The following is a 20,688-nucleotide window of genomic DNA, read 5'->3' on the forward strand; positions in this document are numbered from 1 at the left end:
TGGTATTCTTCAGAATCTCAAAGGGTGCTGCAGATTATGGAATATGATGTTCCTGCGTAACAGAAGGATCTAGCCCAAGTTCTTATGGACACTGCCTGCCATCTTATGTATGCTGATGACTGAAAGCATGGGAATATATCTGTAGCCAAAGTCACTGGGAACTGTTTTTTTCCAAAATCTCCTTACAATCTGTAAAAGGAACCTTCTGGTCCTCAACCTCTCCTGTAGGAAAAGTGTGCTTAGAGAGTCTTTTAATATTATTATGACTTTATCCAACATTAAAAAGTCCAGTTACATCAGCTGGAAAGTAGATTTAAACATTATGTTTAAAAACTGCTTCTCATTACAGCAGAATCTGCATATAGAACACATGTTGTCTAGTACAACTCGGATTTGTCTAGAATGCCAAAACTCCTAATTAATTAACAGTAAATACTTTTTTCTTTGGTTTGATTGTTTTGATCCCAAATACGCAAACTGACCTCCATATGCAAACTGATGAAGGTGTGGACTTAATTTTGATCTTGCTTACACCAACAAATGGAATGATGTGTGACTTGCATCAGTCTGGGTCAGACTGCAGGAGGCCATATGTGTTTATTTTAGCATTTATGAATGGTTATATTTACCTCATTGCAATGACTCGCTTTGGTTTCTGTTGACAAAACCATGACTTAAGAGAATGTTTGCAAAGACAAGAACAGATGTTTCCAGGCTGCTTGCCACAGAGAGGAAAAAAAGACAGTATTTACTTGTAAGCTGGTGTTGGCTGTACCATTTTTCCAATGAGTAATGATGAACAGTAGCCATTAGTCAGTTGCTGAAGATCCTGATTTGACAACAGAAGAATGGGCTTGGAGATGCCTTTTTGTATAATCTGATCCATACAGTAGAGTAGAAGGCAATTGCTGTAATCACTGAAACCACTTCTACCTTCTAACACTCTTTTGAAGTATTTTAATGACCAAGGAGAACCTAAAAGCTTAATGAAGCAGTGCATGGATATTTTCTCCCCTTCCTTGCAAGCACGTTGGTTTCCTATGAAGCTAAAAACTTTTACTAGACACTTTCATGAAACTGAAAAGCAACATTAAGCTTTTTGGAGTTAGTTTAGTGCTTTTCTTTTTCCATCTGCAGCCATAAGAACACCTCCTAAATCATAGATGTTAAATTCAAACTTGTTTTAAATGGACTTTTATAGAGGAGAAAGAAGTGTAGTAGACTATCACCAGGGTTAATGATGATCTGGGTAGGTTTTGGGGAAAGCATTTGTGAAGAAATATCTGTCCACGTAGTTTTAATGGGCAAGGAAGGACTGACTTCAGTCACCTGGGAGCAGCAGTGTAGGGTGTGCGGCACTTGAAGATTTGGATATGAAGTTTTGGGAAGACCGATGAAGAGTGATCTTACTTTTGGAGAGACAACACCTGCATTTAGTGATTGCCTCTGGTGTTATATGGGTGGGAGGCTCCTTGCAGGCAGAGCAGAGAGGTGGGAGTGATGCAGTGGTCTCCCACACTGGGGCACAGCACCCAGTGGGCAATGCCACCCTTTGCCCTCCATGAAGGCTGTGATCTTTGCATAAGGAGTTGAGTGTTGCTCCAATACGATGATATTTTGTGAAGAGAGAAGTGATACACATTTTGAAGAGATGTGGTTATTATATCTGTGTAAGCAAGAACCTGCTAGATGTTAATGATGAACTACAGCATATACGGCATAAACAAGCTCTGTTCTGTTTCTAAAAACATGCAACACAGTGCTCTCCTCATTCAACCAGAAGCCACTACACTTTTGAATGTCATGAGTGTGGGGAGAGCTGAGCATGACTTTTCCTCTTGCAAAACACCAAGCAGGTTTGAAGGAATTCATAGTACTAGCTTACCAACAGGGGATTTTTAAAACTAATATGTGGAGGCATCTTCTGCGTTCCTGCTTTCATGATCCACTTACTGCAGGCTGTGTAAGATGTATTCCTGGAGATATGTCAGACGGTTTTGTCTGTTACTTTTCTTTATTGCAAGCGTAACGTTGATTTGTAAGTGTCATGCCACTGCTGCTGGCTGGATGAAATACCATATGAGCAGTTCATGGGTTTACTGGTTCCACCTGCTGGCTGAGCTGGTGATGGTGACCTGTCAATCAAGTGGGGTTGAGCAAGTAATCTTATGGAATGATCTTATGACTAATTCCTGCCTGAGGTATGTATGAGGATAGTCTTGTCTTTGTGCTGCAAACTTTCTCTCTGTTTTTTCATTAAATTTAATTTCATTAAATTCAATTTTTAAATGTGGTTTCTTAAGCAATATGGCAATACCTAATCCCAAGTCCATTTTTAGCAAGAGAAGGACAGCAATCCTCTTTGAAAATAAGAAGATAAACAAATTAACCCACTGTTGTGCCAGTGCTGCTGCCTGGTGATCACTTCTGGAGCTCACCCAGGGAAAGAAAGCCTAGACCTGTTCCCTACACATCTATTGCAGATACTGCATCGCATACGTGAGGGCTAGGAGAAGGACAACCCCTTGCACTTGGAATATACCCCCAAAATTTCCCGTAACAGGGAAGAGGGTGGGGGTGGGAGTGGGAGAAACCCAGAGCTCGACTTAACCCTTGATACTGCAATGTCCATGAGTACAGAAGAAAGACTAGTGGGTGAGAAGAGCAAATGGCTCTCATTAGCATGGGTTTAGGGCTGAGACTAGGGCTAGAGTTCAGGGAAGAGTGGGCATGGATTTCCAGTTGAAGCCGGATCCTGCAAAGCCTGCAGGACTAGAAGAAAGCAGAGGACTTACCTAGCAAACACCATTTGCCTTCATGCTTGACTAATAATGGCAGTATTAGTGTTGGAGTTACTGTTAGGATTTGGGATCTTGGGTGCTCTAGAGCTTAGTTCCTTGTTTGAATCTCACCAGGCTTTCAGTGCTGAGGATTGGTTCCAGCAGAAGCAAATCTTTTTTGATTGGTTTTGTTAGCACTTGGCTATGATTATATCTAAGTTTAAGGTAAGACAGTTTCTGAGATCCTGTTACAGAGTTTCATTTCTTGCTGTGTTGTCCAAGCACATGGAGTAGATCAGCAGCTGGTTCTGTGGAGGTGAATGGCTTATATTGTAGGTTTCAGAGCTGTAGGTTTTTAAAGGTCTTTAGAGTACCTAAAGGGCACCTCTAAAGAGATACCCGTCCAGGATACTTTAAGACTGCTTGGCTTCATTAACTTTCTTCTGCTGGTTGCAAACCTTCATCCCTCATTTTTTACCAAAGGAATAAGAGGAAGTTTCAGAGGGAACATCGTGGTGCTACTACCCTTCCTCTTGCTCCAGGCAGTCATCACTGGCTGCCAGAGGCTCAGTCCAGCCTGCTAGTGACACACGCAGAAAAGCAAATGATTTATGAATCATACAAGGCTACAGTTATACTCCAGAATAAAAGAGGGACAGGATATTAGTGCATGAGTAGGTCCTACAGCTGTCCATATTGAAATGCTTCTTAGCATGGTTTTGTCCTGCATTGATTAGTTGCCCCCAGGCATGGTCACGGAACAGTTCAAGAGGTGAACATGCACCATGACTTTAAGCAGTTTGGACATGGCAAATCTTCTTGGGAAAGTGATTCAGCCTCAGAGGCAGGAGGTATTCTGTACCGCTTGGCCTCAGAGCCAGAGAAGAGTCTGGTTTGCCTGAATTATTTAGTAATACACAGCAAGCCAAATGGACTCGGGAACAAACAAGTCAGTAAGTGGGTCTGAAGGATCAGCTTAAGGAACAGCTCAATGGGAGGGAATTCCTGAATCAATTGCAAAGATGCTGCCCGTCTGCAAACATAATTTTGTTTTCTGTTTTAAAAGCACTGGTATTTCAAAGGATTTGTTTGGAAGGAATTCCCTCCAATTTTCTTTGGTTTTTTTCTGATGGCATGCCTGTGATTGTGAGGACTCAGTAGCACTTGCAGGTATGCTGCAGCAGATTACCATGCTGCCAGTAGTTGTCATGCAGCACTACTGTACCACGGTCAGAAATGGTTGATTACACAGCAGAAGGAAGCGCAGAGCAGTTGTTGAGTATTTAGATAATGCTAGATGGAATATGAGTATGATTGCATTTGACTTAAAAGCAACCTCCTCCCCCACCTAAAAACCAAAATACCACCCCTGAAAATATTACAGCTGCCTCCCATGGTAATTTTTTTGCTGATTTTTTTTTTTTTTTTTTTAATAGGCTCAAGAATTCTCAGATACAGCTAGTACTTTGTCCGTTCGGAAAGAGGTGACACTTCATCTTTCACTAAGAGACTTCAGGCTCATTCTCATACCAAATCCATTTTCATTCCTGCTATATGAACCTGTAACATAGGTTATGCAATTAAGAGGAAAGTGTTTGCAGAAACGATAAGGAAAACCTGATAAATGAAATGTGCTGCACACTGTCAGTCATGCTGATGCTATTCCAATAAACACAAACACGTTTTTGTGTACCCAGTTTAAAGAGACAGAGTAAGATAATTTATCGCCAAAATTGTCTTTCCTTCCTTGCAGCATTTGTATGTATATAATATTATACACACCAAAAGTATGATGAGAGCATTACTGACATAGTAGAGGGCTAAAAAGGCAATACTATAGTTAGTGTTGTAGTTATAGTGTTATAGTTAACAGGCTTTTTGTTCAGTAACTGGACCCCTCTCTGTGAATGCATTATATACAGTCTTTGTGCAATTAGGAGCATTTTTAGGGTGAATGTTTGGTTATAGGAAGGGGTTTGCTTTCAAGACAAATGCAGTCAGATTTATATCAGATTTGTTATTATGTAAGTGGAGCTTTGCCTTACAGAGGAGATTTGTCTTGCAGAGTGCACAGACTGGGCAGCCTTCAATTTAGGAGTAAGTGCAAAATACTTTTACAAGTGTTGCCCTATAATTCTGTCCATGTCCGTCCCCTCCCCTACCCCCTCCGTCCCCCCCCTTTCTTTTTCTGTACACTATTCAAACCTTGCTTGGAAGACAAAATCAGTCATTTCCCTGTGGGAACTGTTATTCTGCTCTTTCACTGTAGTTTCTGAGTGCCTCAGAAATGTTAATGTATTGTTAGCAGTTCTGAGGAGGTGATGCGATATCTCCACTTTATAAATCAGGAGCGAAGGCTGGTGGCTGAAGCACAGGTCCAAGAGTGTTTGCTAATTTGGGGGCCCCGTTAAATGACCTGATTTCTTGGACTAATGCATTTCATGTTATTAAGGCACATTCCCTCTTGTTGATTTCAGTGGCATTAGTGAGTGCTCAGGAGCTCTGCAATCTGGGCCTCAGGGCTTGAAACTGAAGACCAAAGATATAAAGAATACTTCTTTGGTGACCAGCTGAGTCAAGATTTAGTGTGAAGAGCTTCTCTGCTAGCACATAAGGACTATGAAGCAGAGGCTAGCGTATAGTACTTTCTCCAAGGATGATGCTCATTTCCAGTTGTCCGGAGCCGCCTCTGATTTTACTATGCCTTTGAGTATCTGTAACAAATGAGGCAGCGCTCCAGTGAGTGATGGTCTCTCTAGCTGCAGTTCGGATCCTCAGAAGAGATACCTACTGACAAGTTAGAAAACAGATCATTTATTTAAAGAGGATACTCAGAAAACAGTTCAAACCACTTCAGCTCTGACAGCCTATCCCAAGTTTTCCTTGTTATGCATGGAATAGTGTAGTCTATGTATACATATACATTAAAAATGTGCTCATATTTTATCTTACAGTAGCCATTTGAAGAGAGTACCTGAGTCAGTCTCTTCCTTTGGCTTAATATCCTGCTATGTACTCTTCTGCTTGAAAACAGCTCATCTTTGCTCAAAACTGGTCTGTAGCATCAGATCAGTGACATTAGTTTACTGCACTGGGTGGTGGTGCTGAGAATGTAAAACTATCCCATTAGCCTGTTTGCAATGTAAAATAAGCTTATGCAGTGTAGTGAGATTCTGGCAAGTGTAAAGGAAAAAGGTGTTAAGGAGAGCTGGCAGCTCCTTAAAGAAAAGATATTAAGTGCAAACTTCCACTGAAGAGGAAAGTTAAGGAAGTGCAGTAGAAGACCAGCATAGCTAAATTACCAGCTCTTCATAGCCCCTGAAGAGAAGGGTTTTTTTAGAGTGGGAGGTAGGTCAGATTTCCAAGAACATGGATAAAAAAATTGCATATAGGGACAATAAATTCAGAAGTCTTGTGGCACAAAATGAGATTAAGGTACTGAGAGGTGTATAACAGTTGGTAAGAACTCATTTTTCATGTCCATTAGTAATGAAAGAAAGACTGAAAGAACATGCTAGAGGGTGAAAGGTATCAACAGATGGCATTGGGAAGGTCAAAGTGGATACTGTTGCTACTGATAACGTGGGGGACTGTACTGCCACTGCTACCCTGACTGAAGATGACTTCGAAAGTGTTTGGGAACAGCCCACTGTTGGAAGGGAAGCATGGGCTGGGAGGATCCCAGAGGTGGCTTCTTTGCAAGTTATTCTGTACTTTTGTTAATGGGTTAGATGATGGCACTGAGTGTGATAATTTATACAAAAGGCATTAAACTGGTAAGGATGGAAGACGCCATGAAAGACAGGGCTACAATTCAAGGTGATCTTGATCAGTTGGAGAAGTAATTGTAAAAAGAATGGTCACCGTTCAACAAGGACATGTTCTAACCAACTTTAATGGTAAAGGCTGGGGAACAACTTCCTAGGGATTAATTATTTGTAAAAAAATCTGAGACTTTCAGGGAACCAGCCAGTACATGAGTGGACATTGTCATGCTGTGGCATGTAGTATTCTGGGGTGAATAGGGAGGAATGTAGCCTGCAGAACATATAAAAAGAAAAAAGTCTTCCTTGTCTGGAGTACCATATCAAGTTACAGTGACTAAAGCTTGAGAAAAATGTAAATCAGCAAGACTATGCAAAGGGATAGGGACAAGACTGAACAAACAGTCCCAGATAGCATGACTAATACACAGATATTGAGTGAATTGGTGTTATTTGGGGTAGACAGCAGCAATATGATTGGTGGTTGTTAGAGCCTTCTGGGTATATGGGCTGCCGCAAAGAGGGAGAGAAAACCTGTTTTCTGTGCCTGCGATAGCACAAAGACTAAAGACCATAAGTTCCAGCAAGAGAGGTGGTGCTACCGTAGTGAGAGTAGTCCAACACTGAAGAGTTTGTGTATGGAGGTTATTGAATCTCCACTGTTGGAAGCCTTCAAGAACAATTAGGAAACATCCTCTGGCAATAATATAAGTTGTAGAAGATTCTGCTATGGGGCTGGACATCTCCTGACACCTCTTCGAGGTGTAATTGTGTGCTTTCTGACACGCTTCCTCTTTCATCTTTTTTATCCTTTTACTCCTTGGTGGATATTATGTTCTCTGGATAGGGAATTCTTAGTTGGAGGGGGGATTAAAATTTAGCAAATCCATAAGCAGTCATCTTGGTATGGAACTTCATAGGGCAGTGCTTTAAACTACTATGTTTGACCAACTGCTGAAGCTGTGAGAGTCCCACACCACAACTTCATTGTGAGAGTGTTCCTTATAGACAGAGTAAGGACTGGGACTTGCTTTCTAATCAACATATTTTCTGAAGACTTTTAAAATGCATGTAACAGTCTGACATACCAGCTGTCACCAGAAATCATGTCCCCCACGACACCCGCGTGCGGTGCGTTGGCACTCATGTCACACAGAGAGGGAGTGTTGACAGGTTCTCTTGCTAGTCACCTTAGCAAGGGAGGAAAGAAGCCAGGGTTCAGCAAAGGAGAACTGGCAATTGCAGGAGAGCACCAGGAACAGCAGAACCAGAACAATCTGAGCAAGGAGTTACTGGACTGGCCCGGGGCCTTTACAAGCCCAAGAGGAAATGCGTGCAGCAAAAGATAAATTTTCTCCAGCCTCATCCATGTTTTCTTGGTGTTTGGGAGTGATTTGAACATCTCTCATCATGGACAGCAGTGCAATGCCATTCATGGCCAATTGTTTCCAAGTTCCAGAGCCTTGAGTAGCTCTAGTTGCATTTGTGTTAAAACTGAATCATGTTTTCTTTTGACTTAGAAGCCGAACTTGATTTCCAAGCCAATGCTTGACAGCATCCTTTGTCTTCGTGATGACAGATGGAAGTATGTGCGGAGCCTCCTGACCCCAGCCTTCAGTGATACCAAACTGAAAGAGGTAAGGTGTAGACAGTGATGCTTTCATAATTTGGAAGACATGATTGTTTTCTTTTGTGCAAGCATCTGCTTTATATAGGTCCATATTAAGGACAGGTAAAATCTGCTACTTTGTGCCAATTTATTTAGACCTAAAGAGCATGCACAGTAAAGCGTACATGTGGTGTGGTCCATTTCATAGACTGGTGAAAATCAGAATAGCTCATCTGAGAATGTGATCCTCTGTCTTTCTCTATGTAAGCTAGTTTGTCCATAAAAGCGTAACAAACTCAGAAGGAACCCTTACACCTTCCTCCCCCACACCCTGTAAGGAGTAAGCTAAAGTACAGGAAAGGTTATTGCTCCCAGTTGGAACATAGCTTTTCATGATTTGCAGAGTCAGCAGCTCTCATGTTAGCACGGGAACTGCTGTCAGTCTGTTTTCATTTCTCCATCTCCTTCCTCCCCCCTCCTCCTTTTATTTTTTAATCCTTTCATATAATAAAATAAGTCACTGGAACAGAATGTCATTGCCAGATAAATACCTCTGACTGAAAATAAATGTCTCCATGCTGGCCTGCTGCTAATTTCCTATAAATGTCTCAGCATTTACTTAGCCATGGGAACCCATTACCCGGTAACAAAGTCCTATTCCAGTGACACGATATCTCTTAATTAAACGCAGATAAATGATTGACTGGTAAAGTCTTCTTTCAAGGCGGGGGGGGGGGCGGCGGGGAGCGGACCCCACACAACAAAAAACCACCTCTTCCTTTATGTATTTCTTCTGCAAGGGAACCATGCTTCACTCCGGTGCCCAGTCCTGGATTGTAAAATTTTCCACTGGGCAGACGCTTGTGTTGTTTTGACATGCCGCTGTCGAAATCCACAGTAACATCTAAATGTGTCTGGCTCTCCCAGCTCTATAGACAGCGGTCGCTTAGCAACGCCGGCTGTCACCTCCTTATTATGGTAAATTCTAATTGGCCGCCAGCCTGGCGGAGATGCTGATTAATCACGACTGACAATGCCATTGGTTATGCGCCCCGACATTTGCTCTGTCACCGGCTCCATCATGAAATTTTAGCAAGGTGAGGATGTTTAAGTATGCAAGTGATTAGTTGCTCATGGCATGGTGGGGAGAGGAGAGTTTTACATTTTCCTAGCGGAAATTAATCTGCCTTACTGCAGGTCATCGGCTCTTTGCTGGCGGACTAACAAAAGATAAAACTGTGCTCCCCTCAATTTGCGGAGAGCAACCTCTGCTGGCACCAGCCGGGCAGACTTGACTGAGGAGAGCGGTGAGGGTGAGCAGGTGGAAGCCCTGGTCATCTTGCTCTGGGGCTGGGCATGCCAGGGTTTGACCGATTAAACTGAGGTGGGAGGAGTTCATGGTGCTCACTTTGCACTGCTTGGTGGTGGAGCTGCAATGCTGGAGTGGTGGTAGGAGTTAAAATGGAGAGCTGGCTAGTGCCTGGTAGATATCTTGCATGCAAAACCTGAGATCTTTATTTTTAGCCTGATAATCACCTTTCCCTGTGCTGCTTCTTCCAAACTTTGTGGAAGGGCTGCAATTGTGCGTGGGCTCAGGGTGACCTGCAAATGGTTCCTTTCTTCTCCCAGTCTACAAAAAGTGGGAAAACAAGGAAGTGAGGAAGGTCTTCGAAAGGCCCAACTTTGTTCCTCTGTCCTATGTCTTCATCAGAAGACAATCCATCCCTACACAGAAAGACACTTGCAGTAAGTCCTTGTGAGATTAAGAACCTCTTTTGAACAGGTGCATTCCTCATCTGTGCGTTTTGTTTTCTACCCAAATACGTGAACAGTCCTGGGATTTGAAGTGAATGCAACTTAAGTCCTTGCCCATGTGCTTCTCTTGCTGTTGCTTAATTTAGAAGCCAAACCAACACTTCTTAAAGAAAATCAATGCTTGTTAATTATGATCTCACTTTTTAACTCTCCCGTATTCAGTACTCTCTCAGAACCTCTACAGCAGCATGGAAATAAAAATACCGTATTCTAGTATTGGCCATACTACAGAGTATTCAGAGTTAAGTAGAAGAAATCCTGTTTATAATGAACTCTTTCTCTCTACCTCAAAGGAGTTACCAATAAGCTAGTTTTGTATTAATTTATTGTGTAGGAACCTGGGTATGTTGTTTCATACATATTTATAAATACTGCTAGACACATTCTTCATTTCTTCTCCTAAGACATTGATTCCTTTGCCACAGAGATCTGAGCTGTGAAAACCCCCCACACCAAAGTCTTCCTCTGTTCACTCTGGATGTCTGCTTTGCCTTCATTCCCCTATACAGACTCCCCAGTGATGCTGGAGAGACTGCATACCTCACGAGTGGCTTTGGACAGTGGTTCCCCTTCAGCACTGCAGCCCCGTATGCCACTCTGAACATAGATTAGTCTGCCTGGATGCTCTGAGAGAACAGGGCGCTATTAGCCTGTGACAGAGCAATAGATGTTAACAACTCCTTGTGCTCCCCATAGCAATCACTTCAGATAAAGGATGCATAGAGGGTCGGAGGGTTGAGTGTAGGTTCCTGATACCTCCATTTCAGAAACACAGGAATCTACTGCTAAGCTAAAGGGACAACTTCAGCACTAGTAAAGAACAAGAAGCCAGTCATCTGCTGTTTGGCCTGGCTGCTGGAGGACACAATCCAAGACAAAGCTAATACATGTTGCTAAGGTTTGACCCGCAGTACCCCACAGGGGCACCTAGCTGCTTGGCTGGGGACAGAATGGCACTTTGCCATTGTCTCTCCAAGGAAGTGGTGTAGTGTCATGAGAAGTTCACTAAGCTTGAGGAATTTCCCCTTAGTTTGGCAAAAAACTCCAAGAGCCAGTCACCAAATGAGGAAAAGTTGATCCCAGAAACGTTGACGTTTGCAAAATTGCGAGCAATTAACTGAAACTATAGGTTATAGAGCTATTGGGCAGCCAGTGTAGTGATTGCTGCATGCACACAGTGTTGTTTTCCTTACATTTCTCAAGATTTTCTGGCATCTTCTCCAGCTTTCTCACTCTCCTGAATTTCTCTTTAAAAGCTGTGCATGGTTTCATGGTTGCTTTTATGGATTTCTGTTCATTGTGTGTTCTCCCTTTTTAATTTTCATTTTCTAATGAGTATATAAAGATTAGTAAAGCAGTCCACTCCAACTGAAGGAAGGTTTGGCTCCAAATAACTTTGAATTCAAATACTGTAGTGGTGAGCATAGTATGAATCAGTGGACTTCTAAGCTTGATCCTGCAGTAATATTTGGTAGCATCCCACATGAGATGCCACTGGAGTTGGTAGCAGTTCTGAGAATAATCTATTTTCAGTGAGAACCCTAAATGGACTTCGTAGTACCATTGCTGTGGGAGCAGTGAAAATGAGAAAGGAGAGACAGGAGACAGGAGACCCCAAGAAGTTTCACTTCCCACTCGGTCATTGACTGCCTATGGGTGATCTGGCAGAAGCTACTTAAATTCTCTGTGAATGAAAAGACTTTCATCTGTTAAATGAGAATAAGAGCGACCACTGAAAGCTGATCCAAGATGTAATTCATGAGGAATTGGTGAAGTAATATACCTGGAGGCCCTTAAGTAAAAGATGCATTTTGTGGTGTTCCTTTTGTGCTCTCCTCAACTATTATGCATTGAAACAAGCGAATATGTTAGTCATCTTGCAGTACCAATCTTGATTCCCTATTTAGTATTTCTTATTTTGTTCCTCTTCTTATTGCCGTGGTGCCTGTGATGATCCTGCAGTTCTGGACCCCTTGTCAGTCTTGATAAATAGCTTTGCTCTCTTTTACAGTCAACACCAGCAGAAAACCTATTGATTTTTATTTATTCTGATGGTGCTGCAGTAGACTTGTCATCTCCTATCAGTATACTGGGAATCCTCTCCTCCATTAACCAACCATTAAAACAAAACAGAACACAAAAATTAAGGAAGAGAGCACAGCATAATGTAGCATTGTCCTAAATAACCTGCAGAGTGGAGTTCGTGTTGAGGCATTTTCTTTTAAACAAAGGGAGACACAAAGAAGAACTTGTGATAACATGGCAGAACCGTGTATGCAAATCCTTCAGTGTCACTCTCAAGCCTGTAGACCTTCCAGGCCCCACTAGGACATGAGACCTGACAGTCCAACTGCTGAGGTTTCCTTGATTTGCTTGTGCACATGGGTCAGAGGCGTTTTGAAAGGGTCTCTGGAAATTGCTGTTGTTACTCAGCAAAGCAAGTGCGCTCACCTGAGACAAAGCAAATCACTAATGTAAAAGCTGGTACGTGAAACGTTGCGTATCCTTGAGCCACAAGTTAGTGTCTGGTTGAATTGTTCACTTTGCAAAGTTGTGCCTGTGAATAGCAGGGCCCCACTGTGAGGTGATGGAAACGAATCCTCTCACAAACATCTTCCTGACGCTCTGCTCTTTTCCTGGTTTTAGTCAGGGATTTGAAATCAGGTAGAGAAGCAATTCTTGTGTTAGGGATATATCCTTTTTCCTTCTTCTTCATTTATATTTCTTTCCATTTGTGAGATGAGGTCCAGCATGACTTCTGTACTGTGCATGAATAGTAAAGTCTCCAGTGTGTCTGTCTACAGAGAATATGAACCAGCATTCTATTTTGTAGATTGGGTGCTAATAATAAGGGTAATAATAATAGCGAATGCTGAGGACCACATCTAACTAGAGGAATGTGACTCTGATGCCTTTGAACAGTGCAAACATCCCCATGCACTGTGCGTACGCAGAATCAGAAACTAATTGTTGTTATGTGCCAAATAGCATATTGGCAAGATTTATATAGCAAAGCCCCTGGCATCATGAAAACCCTAACCCCAAATGCTCTTCTTTGGCAGAAAGAAAGAAATTTGGACTCTGGGCTACTCTTGCTATTAGATAACTGGCAGATCAAATATTTACAGGGACCATATTGTTTAGATTTTTCTTCATCCTGTTACTCTCAGCCAATCTGAACACAGAGCAGCTGGGGTTTGTTTACCCACCAAGAACGGAATCTCAGGCAGGTTATGAAGCTTTTATGTTCTGACTGGCACATGAGAATGTATAGGAAGTTACCGATACCCAAGGCAGTGCAGATCAACATGTCTGTTTCTGTGCTGGTTTTCAAAGTTTGGTATAGTTCACCTCCCCCAACACTACTTTGTTTTTCTTGACAATTGAACAAAGAGTTGAAAGTGTTAAGGGACTTGAGAGTGTTTCAGTCTGTGGTCTTTGTAGTTAGCAATCTTGGACTAATTTATGTCCCTCAGGGGAATAAAAACCCAAACCCAGGATTCCCGAGTAGATATCCCCCGTAGCTTTCATATGCAAATAATTGTCTCATTGATATGACTTTGTCCTATCATGCTAACAATAAATCAAATCCATGTGCCCCCGTCCCCATTTTCCTGGTTAGATTTACTAATAAAAATATCTTATGGCTAGAAATGAATTGCAATGGTATTCTGAAAGGCTGGTGGAATGTGGAAAGTGCAGAGGTGCTGTGAGATGCCTTAACTAGGTATATGTGCCACAGCCATATCTACCAGCTGTTGGAAGGCAATAGCAACCAGCTGGGTGGTTGCAGGTCTGGTGATGTGATGAAGAATAAAAAAGAAATAAGGCCATAGACAGAAAATCTGAAATGATCACCATCTGTTTAGGAAACATCATACCTGTTAAAATACAGATTTTTATTTTGTTCTCCTTGACTAGTTTGGTTCATTGGAAGGGCTGGACACAGAGATTATTAAGCATTTCACCCTGGTTCAAACTGTTGAACAGAAATATGTTAATTTTGTTGAACCATTTGAGAAGCATCTTACTGCAGGGGACCTTCTTTAGAAAGCCAAAAGGGAAAGAAAACTGCCACATAACATGGTGTGCACCTCCCAAACACATCACAGCTAATTCTACCAAATACTGATCTGGCTTCAGGATTGTCTTGGGAGAATGTGGCAAAGCCCAAATCAGTCTGGCTTTGACTTGGCATAGCGATGACCTGCTCTGTCCCATATAGGTACAGGACCTTGAAAGCAGCTAGACACATTCTTGACTCAGGCTTCTGCCTTTGGAAAACATGTTGGATGCTCCCATGTAGGCCTCTTGACTGCGTATAGTCTTGCCCATGTGTTAGGATGGCAGTGTGCCTGTGCACAAAGTGTTATGCCAGTTTCACAGAGGTAGAAGTGCCAAGCAAAATGGACTTGGCTGGGCAGGCTGCATAGCTCTCGGGGTGTGCTGGGAGGCTGCAGTAAGTCTTTTTTGGTAACAAGAATGTCAGAGGAGTAGGACAAGTCTGTTCTCATGTTTGTTGACATCCGTATGCTGAAGGAGGTTGTTTCAGGAAGGAAAGGCAGGTTTCTTTGCGCATGTCTGCTGATGCTTAGCGTATTTGTTGAGGCAAGACTGTGGAATTAAATTGTAGGCTGTAAGGATCTTTAGGCAGTCTATATGGAGAAAGAGCTATGGCAGACAATGTCTTTAGCTTCAGGGCTGGACTGCTGCTACACCCTTGCTCAGACCTCCAGTAGGTGTAATCAAGGCAAGTGTCTGATGCCTTTCATATATAAAAAGTTAGAGGAAGAGAGAAACTTTAATGAGGTCTTGGTGGTTGTCTATGGTTTCCGTGAAGTGCTAAAGAGGAGTCCCGCACAGTCTGTTGCAGGAGAGAGCTACAGCCAGGCTGTGGGTAAGTCTACCGGACCATCATGTGTCAGTGACTGGAAAGAACCATTAGCTGAATAAATTTACGCGGACGTCCATTTAATGGCATCACCACTCCAGAAAACCCTTTCCTCAGGTAGCAACAGTAGTTTGCCCTCAGCATCTTGTAGTGGTATACACAGTGCTTTTCTAATATACATCTTAAATACCTCAAACCAAGAGAGAGCAGGATGGAAGTACTGGACCTCTGATGCTAATAACTTTACAGGACTTTGGGACTATGGAAAATATTATTCCTTCTGCCCTGTGTAGCCTAAATGTACTGTAAATATGGATCATGATAAATCATCATCTGGAACAGGGCATGATTAAAAAGAGAGGGAGTTGTCTTTGCTTGACAGCTCTCTGCATATATAGCCACAGGTGGGCAAGAACCAAAGGTCAGGTAAGTGACAGGGCCTCCTGTATTTAGGCCCAGAGCTGGAGAAGGTCATCCCTGTAACGTATAGGGTGGTTTTTTTAGCAGACAGTCCCAACATTTCATCTTAACTGTGCAGAAGTGCCTGACCACACCTGCAGAGGATCCTGAGAACTCCATCCCATCCACTGGATGAAATTCATTTAGAATGATTGATTTATGTTTTTTAAAATTTTAATGTTTTTCACAATACAATGTGTTCCTTTCTAGATGACACCGCTAATAAACCAGGCCTGTGATGTCCTGCTGTGTAACTTGAAAGTCTATGCAGATTCTGGCAAAGCTTTTGATATCCGGAGGTATGTTCAACATGCCAGAAATCAGTAGCAGATTTAAATAAAAAGAAGTCAATAGCAGCAGTTATTCTAAATATGCACTTACTGTATAAAAGAAGATTTTTTTTTTTCTCTTTCCTTGCTTTTATAAGTAGAGATCATAGTTTAATAGAGGATGTGTCTGATAGATGCCTTTTCTTCCTGGGGGCAGCCATTGCATAGTTGAAAAGTAATTTTGGAAAAGCATCTAATGTATTTCTAGCTGTTGTTTAATGAAGTTTTAACAGCTGGAAGCAGAAAGGAAAGCTGCATCAGTCCCTGTCCAGTCTGCTCTCTACAGTCAACCAATAATGTACAAATATAGGAATTGATCTAGTATCAAATCCTTCTAGTCCATCACCCTCTTTCTTTTTCTATATGAGGGGTTTTGAGCACTTAATCATTCTTCCCACATTCTTCCTAACCCTGTCTAATGGCACGCTAGTCTTTCGTGAAACAATGGATTGGTACTCCAGATAAGAATGCACCATTGACTTATAAAATGACACTTTAACATTTTCCATACTGTGCTTTCTCCCATTTGTTATGCGTTTAATATCCTATTATCATTTTTTGTTACTCTTTCATCAGAGGTCTTCACTGAACTGTTCACACACTGTCTAGCCCCGTCTCTGAGCAGATGCATTTCTTCTAGTATGGCATATGAGTAGTTCAAATGCATTCTTTCTAATAGGCACTATTTTGCATACATTTCATTTGCTGGGTTGGTCAGCACCCTCTGAAGTTCTTAATGATTTATGCCAGACTGGAGCAGTGCAAATAATTTTTTTTTATCTAAAGAAATGGATATCTAGCCACAATTCGTCCAGCTCTTTCAAATGTATGTATATACACGCAAATGTATATACATGCAAGTGTATGTGTGTGCGCAGGGATCTCTTCATTAAACATCTGAAGAGAAGCTATGAAACCTGGAGATGCATTACACTTAGCCTAGTGCTCTGGTGAAAATTGACCTTTTGAGTCTTCCCAGGCTTTTCCTTTTTTCCATTTGTCCTTTTTCTATGCCTGGTCTTTCAGCTATTGATCCATGATATGGTTTCACCTGTCAAGAGCCACTTTGGAAAAGACCTTCTGAAAGTACAAATGAATGACGTTGACCATCTAAGAATATGGTCTTCTAGCTGTTTTATCATACTACCATTTCAGCAGGTTTGGGATATATAAATGTGATTCTCATTGCACTACGATTTCCCAGAATTGCCTTGGGACCTATTTTTTGTATGTAAATACCCTATCTGCGACCTCCTGTCATCTTGTATGTTAGTTGTCTTTAGCCATTTTGTGTTTCACCAACAACCCAAAATTCAGTTTTTAAGCTTTTTCAGTACCTTGGAGTGGTAGAAGACCAATTGCTGCTGAAGTTTTTGTTTTATTGCAGTGCCCCCTCTTTTAACATGTCAGCTTCTAATAATGCTTTGTGTGTGTGCGTGTGAAAATGCAAAGAAGTTATTTAGCTTTGCAGTATTGTTGTTATCTTCAAAATCTGCTCTGGTGTAATCAGAATGACAGTGGTCGAAGATCATAATTTAGAAATGCTGCTTTGAAATATATATACATGATACACTGGGCCACAGTCCTGTCCTTCTCTTAATACATGCTCACTCAGGTTAAAACACCACAGAATTTTATATTAGCCTTTTGTAAGGGAACATAGGAGAACAGTCATTGCAGACTTGACCACAGATCAGAAGAATCAAATTTCAAGGATATTTTACATTCTCAGTCCATTTATCTCAAAACTAAATATAGCTGCTAATGCCCAGTAAAAGTAAAAATGGTGAGATTACTGGATAGATGGTCAGATATATGGGGAGAGATTCAGTTAAGTTCTGAAGTTTCTAGATCATGGTCCACGGATCATTTGTAGTTCTCAAAGCATTTTCTGCCCCTCTGCAGAGATACAGATTTCACATGGTGTCATTACCACTTGTTCTTGATCACAATTCTACATTACAAAGGAGCTATCAAGAAAGAAATCCTAAAAAAAAATTTACTTGAGCACCTCATGTAACTGAGAGTGTAGACTGGGCTGGTATTAGATGTGGTTGCTGCACTTTAAAATGAGAAAGGAATGATGTCTTTTATTAAGATGCATGCTAAGAAAATGCTTATGAATTTCTGACCTGTTGTGTTTGATTTCTAGGTAATAGCAACTGAAATTGTTTATATTTTACAAATTTTTAGTGTGATTATTGAGCTATATGAAAATATGTTCACTTTGTGGACAGAGAGAAGGTGATCGTTACTAAGCATCAGCATTTGTCAGAATGATGGAAACATGTCTTGTTGGCAAAGCTCAAATCTAAAATCAAGAAGAAAATCACAGATAAAAAATAATGTTTTGTGATGTTTGTAGAATCAAGATACTAATGGATATGTAATTTGTAGCTAATGATTTATCATTCAACTCAATGCAGGTGTTACAACTGCTTTACCTTGGATGTTGTTGGTAGTGTAGCTTTTGGTACTGAGGTGGATTCTCAGAAGAATCCTGATGACCCCTTTGTTAAAAACTGCAGAACATTCTTCGAGATGTCTTTGTTTAAGCCTCTCCTCATTCTAATACGTGAGTATACCTTTGTCTACTTCCTTATGGTAACTTTCTAATAGTCATTCTGAAATTGCAAAACACGCTGAAGCAGGAGCAAGAAGATGTATAGCAGACTTCAGTTCAGAGGTATTCAGAACGCAATCGACACGGCAAGTATACCCTCAAAATTTCCACCGTGTGCTCTACCAACTCTTTTCACCATTAATGTAACTTCCTCCAGAAACTGAGATTCTGGGAAGGCAATGCTCCAGGGTGATCTGAGTGGAAGGTTTCTGGGTCCTGTAGTTTCCACAATATCTCTTTCAAGACACTTCTGCATTAAACCAGGGTAACTGCCTTTCAGAGTCTGTTGTTCTGCACTTGGCTGCAGTCCTACCCATAAACAACAGTGGGCTAATAACCCTCTAAAAGCAGAGGGGTGGAGGAGCATAAGCAGGTAGTATTAAGTCCTCCAGATTCTTATTTGAATTGCAGCAGCAGCCTGGTTGATGGCTGCAAAGGATAAAGATTATAAGTGCCAGCACAGGCTGTCATTAAGAGAATGCATTTATTTTCAGATGAATAGATAGGGAGTGCAAGAATGGCATATAAAGCCATTCAGATTCTAAGGCATGGAAGCTAAGGCTTCACAGTGACGTTGGCCTGGTTAACGCAGGGCAGTAAGAATCGTGGCTGAGGAAGCCACAGCATAATCAAGGTGGCTGAGGTTTTGCCATCTTGCTATCTAGACCTGCACAACAGTGTCAGGTGGCACAGTGGCAGCGTTTCCTGTGCCCATCTGATCCTGCTGGCATTACAGATTGCACCTGCACTAGCAGCACATGAAATGCTTCCTTCTGGAGTTGTGTATCCAAAATGTCCTGGGGTTAATGTTTAACCTGATTGCAAAGTGTGGTTTCTGACTAATTGCTGAAAGGACAGAAATGTCCCCCTATATGTTTAAGACAGTGTCCTTTGTTAAAGTTTCTGTAGTGTTTGTGGTTGGATGCGTTGGTTGATGTGTTTCTGCTGGTGCATTATGTAGTCTGAAATTCCATACTGTGTTGCCCTGTGGGCAGCACAGGAGTTTTCCGATGACTGATTTGTTAGTCTTAAGCTGTTCCTAAATTAACGAGGGGTTTGTCAAGGTGCAAGACTCTACTCAGGTTTCTGATTATAAAGACCACAGGCTGGAGACCATTCTTGTGATAATATCCCACTTTCAGAGTCTGTGGCCTGCTTAGATAAGCAAAATAAAACAGAAAACCAATATCCTAACATTGGAGAACTATAAATGAGAATGACTAGTACACAACTTCATCGACCAGTGCCACGGGCTGCTAGGCTAGTTCAAGATCCTCCAACTTCTGTATGTAACTATTCGAGTAGGCAGGGAAAATAATTTTCCCCTTTGTTGTGGAGGCTCTGTGGCATCAAGAAGCTGAACTGAAATTCTGAAACATTGTGGAAACAAGCTCAGAAGGCATCTGTCTGGCAGGGGAATCCTGGCCAACTTGGAATTTCTAAAAGGAAATCCTTTACCAGCCTATGGGGGTGGAAGAAAAGGAGGGAGAGGGAGAGAGAAGGAATAAAAACAGGTCTCACAAAAGTAACACATCCCACTTGATGAGTTCTATAATATTAATGAACGGAGGGGTATATTATATGCCTTTACAGTCCAATTCAGTGTTTTCTTCTTTAAAATCTCTTACAGTTTCTTTCCCATTCATAATGATACCATTGCTCCGGATTTTACCAAACAAGAAACAAAAGGAACTGAATGGATTTTTTATTCAAACTGTAAAAAATGCAATTGTCTCCAGACACCAGCAAGATGCAGCTGAGGTAAGGCTATTTCTATGATGAATGTATGGATAAGCAAGGGTTTAGAGGAAAACCTGGAAGTGACATAAGTCTCAGTTGCAAAAGCAAACTCAGTCTGTTTGAACATTCAAAGCAATTTACTGAAGATTTTATTCATTTTTAGCTTTATGCACCATCAACCAGGCTTGGTTGTTGATGCTGAATTGTTAACATATTACAAGAAAGGTTGCTTCTCTTTGTATTTCTGTTCAAATAAGGATGCAGAAACCACTGCCTCTGGGATGACTTTTCAGCCCAGTTTCTAGACCCAGAAGGAAGGATTCACCCTGTAGAATTTTTTCTCAACTTAGGTGTTTTGTCTGTGTTACTTTTCCCTAACAACCAGAGAAAAGGCAGCCCCCACTGTGTTTCAACTCAGTCAGTACCTGGGAGCTGAGGCAGATTTTATATGGTCCTGTGATGCTTCCTACTGCTTTTGAAAATGGAGAGGACCTGAATGTCTGGTTAAGAGCAGACACTTGCTATTGAGAAGGGTAGTAAATTCTATCTGAAGTATGCAATGAGTATGCATTATTAGCAAATCGTTTGTTAGCCATGTATTCCTCTTTCATCTGGACATAAGGTAGTTCTGGCGGTTTTTGTTTTGTTTTATATGGAGTATCTGAAGGCACGTACATT

The 20,688-nt window shown here is 41.5% G+C and overlaps 1 protein-coding gene across 3 annotated transcripts in view; it reads left to right on the plus strand.

The window, feature by feature from the left end:
• The window catches only part of TBXAS1 (thromboxane A synthase 1), a 230,903-nt gene that overhangs the window by 121,197 nt on the left and 89,018 nt on the right, over window positions 1-20,688 (plus strand). For all 3 annotated transcript variants that reach the window (XM_027799407.2, XM_005435041.3, XM_055712869.1), the window contains 4 exons: window positions 8,065-8,181; window positions 15,529-15,617; window positions 18,074-18,222; window positions 19,901-20,031. In XM_027799407.2, the coding sequence (XP_027655208.1) occupies window positions 8,065-8,181; window positions 15,529-15,617; window positions 18,074-18,222; window positions 19,901-20,031 (486 nt within the window). The remainder of the gene's footprint in view (window positions 1-8,064; window positions 8,182-15,528; window positions 15,618-18,073; window positions 18,223-19,900; window positions 20,032-20,688) is intronic.

Source organism: Falco cherrug, chromosome 5 (assembly GCF_023634085.1).
Source record: "Falco cherrug isolate bFalChe1 chromosome 5, bFalChe1.pri, whole genome shotgun sequence".
Lineage (NCBI taxonomy): Eukaryota > Metazoa > Chordata > Aves > Falconiformes > Falconidae > Falco > Falco cherrug.